The sequence below is a fragment of the Mus caroli genome, unplaced genomic scaffold (assembly GCF_978045245.1).
Source record: "Mus caroli unplaced genomic scaffold, Mus_caroli_1 scaffold_2, whole genome shotgun sequence".
NCBI lineage: Eukaryota > Metazoa > Chordata > Mammalia > Rodentia > Muridae > Mus > Mus caroli.
The window spans coordinates 90,656,929-90,662,479 of NW_028227257.1; the positions used below are offsets into that span (position 1 = coordinate 90,656,929).

General features: G+C 33.5%; 1 protein-coding gene across 1 annotated transcript; it reads right to left on the bottom strand.

Annotated features, from left to right (window-relative positions):
• Nucleotides 1-747: 747 nt before the first annotated feature.
• On the bottom strand, nucleotides 748-1,679 carry LOC110285666 (olfactory receptor 4C12-like). The gene is given in 2 exon segments (XM_021151998.2): nucleotides 748-768; nucleotides 771-1,679. Coding segments are annotated over 2 exon segments (930 nt in total).
• Between the last annotated feature and the right edge of the window lie 3,872 nt (nucleotides 1,680-5,551).

Genomic DNA, 5,551 nt, shown 5'->3' on the forward strand with positions numbered 1-5,551 from the left:
TATTTTACTCTCCTATCATTAATTCTCTAATAAAGTAATTTACTGTGTGTAAACTTCACTTTCAAATCAAAGAATTTAGTTGGTTTATTCTAATTGGCTCCTAAATGACAAAGCATGGACACTATGTCAGTCATATTTTTTGCTGTTTAATAAATAATAAAATCAACAAAGAATTTATGTGAAGCCCACACTCCAACAAAAAGAATATAGCTAAACATATTCTTTTCAGTCATGTGTAATAAGTAACATCTCAACCTAATATTGTAGACTTTTTTGAAACATTGAGATGTTCTCCAGTTTATACTTACTTACTAGAAAGCAGTCAATTGTGGATGAAGAAATGCTTCAGCAATTAAGAGTAGTTGATACTTTTATAGGAGATGAGGGTTTGTTGCTGATAACTAATGAGTGGCTCAAAATTTCCTGTAATGTCAGTTCTAGGGGTATCTATGGCCTCTCTGTCCCCCAGGCACGTCTTCTCCTTCCTTGTGCACACACATGCATTCAGATATACAGAAATAATCATAAAATAAACAAATAAATCCAAAACAGAAAGAGGCATTTGTTTATGATTATAAAAGTATGAGAAAAAACGAAAAGGATTACAATCCTTGTTTTACCTCTGTTCTAGTAACTATCTCCATATAATATCCAACCATTCATTATAGTTGATATTACCATCTATAGATAAAAAGCTGAAAGAGATTTAATGTATTACCTATGTATGTAATGTTCAAAGGTCCCTGTTTAATTATTATCTGAATTTATATTTTTTTCCTCCAGAGCTTCTTTATTGCATTTTTTACCTCAGAATTTCTGAGGGTGTAGATTAAAGGATTCATTAGAGGGGCCACCAAAGTATAAAAGACCGCAACAGCTTTATCAATTGGCAGAGTGGTCACTGGACGTAGATATACAAATATGCAAGGAATAAAGGATAAAACAACTACTGTGATGTGTGACACACAGGTGGAGAGAGCTTTGCGCCTGCCTTCTAAGCTATAGTTCTTTAAAGAGCGCAAGATGATCACATAGGATCCCATCAAGAGCAGGAAATTAAATAGGCAGATGAACCCACTGTTGGCAGCAACAAAGAGACCAAGAGTGTGTGTGTCCATGCAAACAAGTTCCAACAATGGGTACAAGTCACACATAAAATGGTCTATGATGTTGGGGCCACAGAAGGGCAGCCACACTGTAAAAAGGATCTGAATAGTTGCGTGGAGAAATCCTCCAGTCCAGGCTACCCCCACCAGGAGAATGCATAGCTTGTGGCTCATGATGGTCATATAGTGCAGAGGTTTGCAGATGGCCACATAGCGGTCATAGGCCATCACTGTCAACAGGATGATCTCAGTAGCACCAAACATGTGCTCTGCATAGACTTGAGCCATGCATCCATTAAAGGAGATGACTTTGTTCTCTTGAAGGGAGTCCACAATCAGCTTTGGAGCTGAAGAAGAAGTGTAAATTGTATCTATCAAGGAGAGGTGGCTCAGGAAGAAATACATGGGGGAATTCAGAGCCTGGCTGTTGATGACAGTGACCACAATGAGCAGGTTGCCTGAAATTGTTATCATGTACAGAACCAAAAATGTCACGAACACTACTTTCTGCATTTGGGGGTTCTGTGTAAGACCTATCAAGATGAACTCAGTCACGTTCCTTTTATTCTCCATGTGTTCAGTGTCTTTCATTTGTTTTTAAATCCAGAAAGAACTATTTTACCTTTAGGAAAAAAAAGAATTATAAAATAATTAAATATTTCTGAAATTATGTATCTTTATTACCATCTTGTTTCAAAAATAGAACACTTTTTCAAAATTTCTGGAAATCTCAATCTTCTTATTTAACTTTTATAGTCCTTTACTTTTTTTTTTAACTTTAAATTATTTTTATAAGACACAAGACATCAAGAGGAAAGAAATCACATTTCCTTGGGGCAAAGAAGCAATTATGATCTTCAGTTTATTCCAGAATGATGGAGCAGTGTATTCATTAGAAGAAATAATTTTAGAAATTAGAAATACCTAAAGTTATATATGAAATAAGATGAATTAGAATCATAAAATAGTTCCTTTACCCTATTCATAATAATGTAAATATGGGAGAGGTAAAAGTGATAATGATAATTTACCACTGTAGTGAAAAAGTAATTCAAAGATTCATGTTTTACATGTTTATTTCAAGAATTAAAATAAAATCCAAAAACTTTCAATCAAATATATATATATGTTATACACATACACACACACACATTCACACACACACACACATATATTAGATTTTACAGATGTCTTAAGTTATATCTGTATGAGTTTCCTTTTCTTCACATCTTTACTATAATGGGTGGCACAAAAATATTATACTTTCTCCCATAAGTGAGTACTAAAATTAAAGTCATTATAAAAGTAGAATGATTCCTAAAGATTGTTAGGTATAGAAATAGTACTGATGTGGGCTTCACAGTGTAGTTGATAAGGAGAGGCAAATAATTACACTGATTTGATGACTACATACCATGTGTAAATGTTGAAGCATCACATCATGATGTACACTGGGAAAGATATAAAATAAATTAACATATTTAACATATTTATTTCACAATAATTCTATCACATAATATTTATATTACTATGGGCATTTTTATTTTTATATCAACCATTTCCTAAATTTTTTCAGGTACCATTACTAATTGTAAGATTGGAAAAAATATAATTTCCATATATTTCTTGGGGTCCTGTAACTGAATACATGACCATTCAAGTTGGATAAAATATGAATTATGAAACAGTGGAAATTTTACATTGGGACATTGTAGCAGCCCAAGAAATATTTTAGTATGATTAAATAACATAATAATGTGCCTATGAAATTATAATTACCAATTTTTGAATGGTCTTGAAGATTAGCACAGAGAGATTATCATGACTGTCCCCCAGAATACCCAGCATTATTCTGAATGTCATCTTTTCTTCTTCCAACTCCTCCAGGATCATTCTCCCCTTCTTATCCACCTAAATTATGTTCTGTCCTTCAACCCCCTCTGTATCAACCTCCCAGACAAGGAACTAACTGAAAACAATAAACAAACACTCAATGAAAAGTAACCCAGATCCCAAAAGAAAAAAATATATGTTTCTTCTGACATATAGATGTTAGGTTGCAAGATTTGATGTGTGCTGGATGTCATCTTTATTGTACTAGCCAAATTTGTTCTCTCATTTTCACTAATATTTTACATGGATGACCATTAATTCTACTTTGTGTAAACAACGGGTAGTCACTTGATCTAAAATCTTTTATTTACTTGATGAAGATGCATATATCACTCAGACTTCAGAACAGTATTTAAAACTTCTTTTTCATTATTAAGTCTTACATTTTCCTGAACTTCAGATTTAGTACACTTTTTTTTTCTGTGTTCCTAACACAAAAGAAGAGTAAAGTGATTTGTCCCCATCTTATGTGAATGTGATATATAATTAAGACCTTGGAAAGGAGACCACATTCTATGTGACCCCATGAATGTATTATTGACACAATAACCTTTCAGCACCGAACCCATGAATATGGCTTCCCTTCTAAATAGCCGAAAGTCTCAGAGAATCCTCCTATGACCAATAGCCCCTGAGAATAGAATGGAGTGCATTTTTAATTGCCAGATCTTCTCTAGAGGAGCTAATCCTTAGGATAACAAAGACTGAACTAATATATTTTCCTAGTCACTCAAATGTCTGTGCCAAAGTCATATTTTATGATTAAAACTACACATAAAATCTAAACCTTGACTGTCCATCATTACATGGATGTTAATAGTTCCACTTTTTTGGTAAATTTTTAAGTAATCTGAATACATTTTAATTCTTTTTTTAAAAACACTCAGATTCCTCATTCCCCCTCACACCATGTAGACACAAAGGCAAATTAAACAACTGAGCCATATATCAAAACTAATGTCTTTAGTGCTTGATGGAAGAACAAAGGAATAACTGAGTTTCATTCACTGTTCTGGTTCAAAGATTAATAGCATACACATTGGTATTTACAGAGTAGCAAGGAGAGATTAATCTTTCATAAATGACTGTAAATGAAGAGGCAAGGATTTAAATGGATAACTTCATCCCACACTGAGAAAACCTGGTCACGAACTTAAATTCCCATGCTCAGATTTTTGGATGCGAAACTTTTGCTTTGTTCTGCTTTTTCCATATGCTTTGTGCAGCATGCTGAGGCTTTCTTGCCATGTGTATGATTCCTGTGGGACACCTTATACTAAGTACTGGCAGTACATTTGGCATTGCACTAAGTGATTTGTGTGTAGCTTTTCACCTATTCCTCACAACAATATCAAAATGTTTAGGCACTATTGAATGTGCATTTTTAAGAAAAGAAGACTTACCTAAAGTCCCAAAGATAAAATGTAGAGGATCCTGTATTCAAATCCAGGGTGTCTGTCTCTAGTTGTTTAGCATTTATCAGCACCTGTGTCTCCAACACAGATCAGTTCACTTTGAAGGTCAGAATTACAGAGAAGTGAGTAGTATCTTAAAGCCACCAGCTGTAGTCACAGAAAACTCCATAGTCCTCTGCTAATCTCCAAAAGAAAGCCAGATGGTAATGAGTTCAGATCTCTAGTCTGCAAGTCTATAGAACTGCTCTACATTAGAAATCCTTGGGTATTTTGTATTTTATCAACTTGTATACAAGTTAAAGTTGAGGAGCTATATATTAGGCAGGTTAATTTCAAGGATCCTGAGCTCTTCAGACCATAACAGAGGACAAGAACAGCCTAGGTCTGCTAAATTGTAACACTGATATCTTCTGCCTTAGCATCTCACCTTTCTTTGGATGACATAGTATAAATACATACAAGTACTTCATGGTTATCAATAGCTTTCTTGATTCTTTAAAAAGGTGAAATTTTAGTTTGAGAAATGCAGAAATTCTACTGTATAGCTAGGGCTTTATTTGCTGTAAGAGAAACATTTTTTCCACATACAAAAATGTTTTAAACAAAATTAAGTGTTCTTGATTCTGAATTTTAGTACTTATTTCCATTTGTGGTTGAAAGTATATACATTCCTCTTACAAAGAGAATTTTTAAAGCACTAATTTTTTTGATATTAGCTTCAGAGTTGAAAGGGTTCCTTAAAAGAAAAAAGAGTTCAAATAGTTCTTCTTCCCATACTGACCTGTCCTCATGGCAGTGAAGGCTATACTTCTGTCACAGATTCCAACGAGCATTTTAAACTTTTCAGTTGTATTCTATGTCTACCTCTATTGATATAAGCTGAGATTTCCCTTTTAGGCATCCTGAAAATTACTAGTTTATTTTTTAAAGAATAAATATGACTTTGTATAAACTAATAAATTACACGGAGTATCACAAATACATGACGATCACATGCCATACACAGGAAGAACGTTCTGTAACTCATCTAGCTACTTAGTTCTCTTTGTCCCTATGTATAAAATCTAGATTCCATAAATTTTACCTTTATACATATTTATAATTAGAGGATTTAATTACTTTTATTTTAAACTCCTT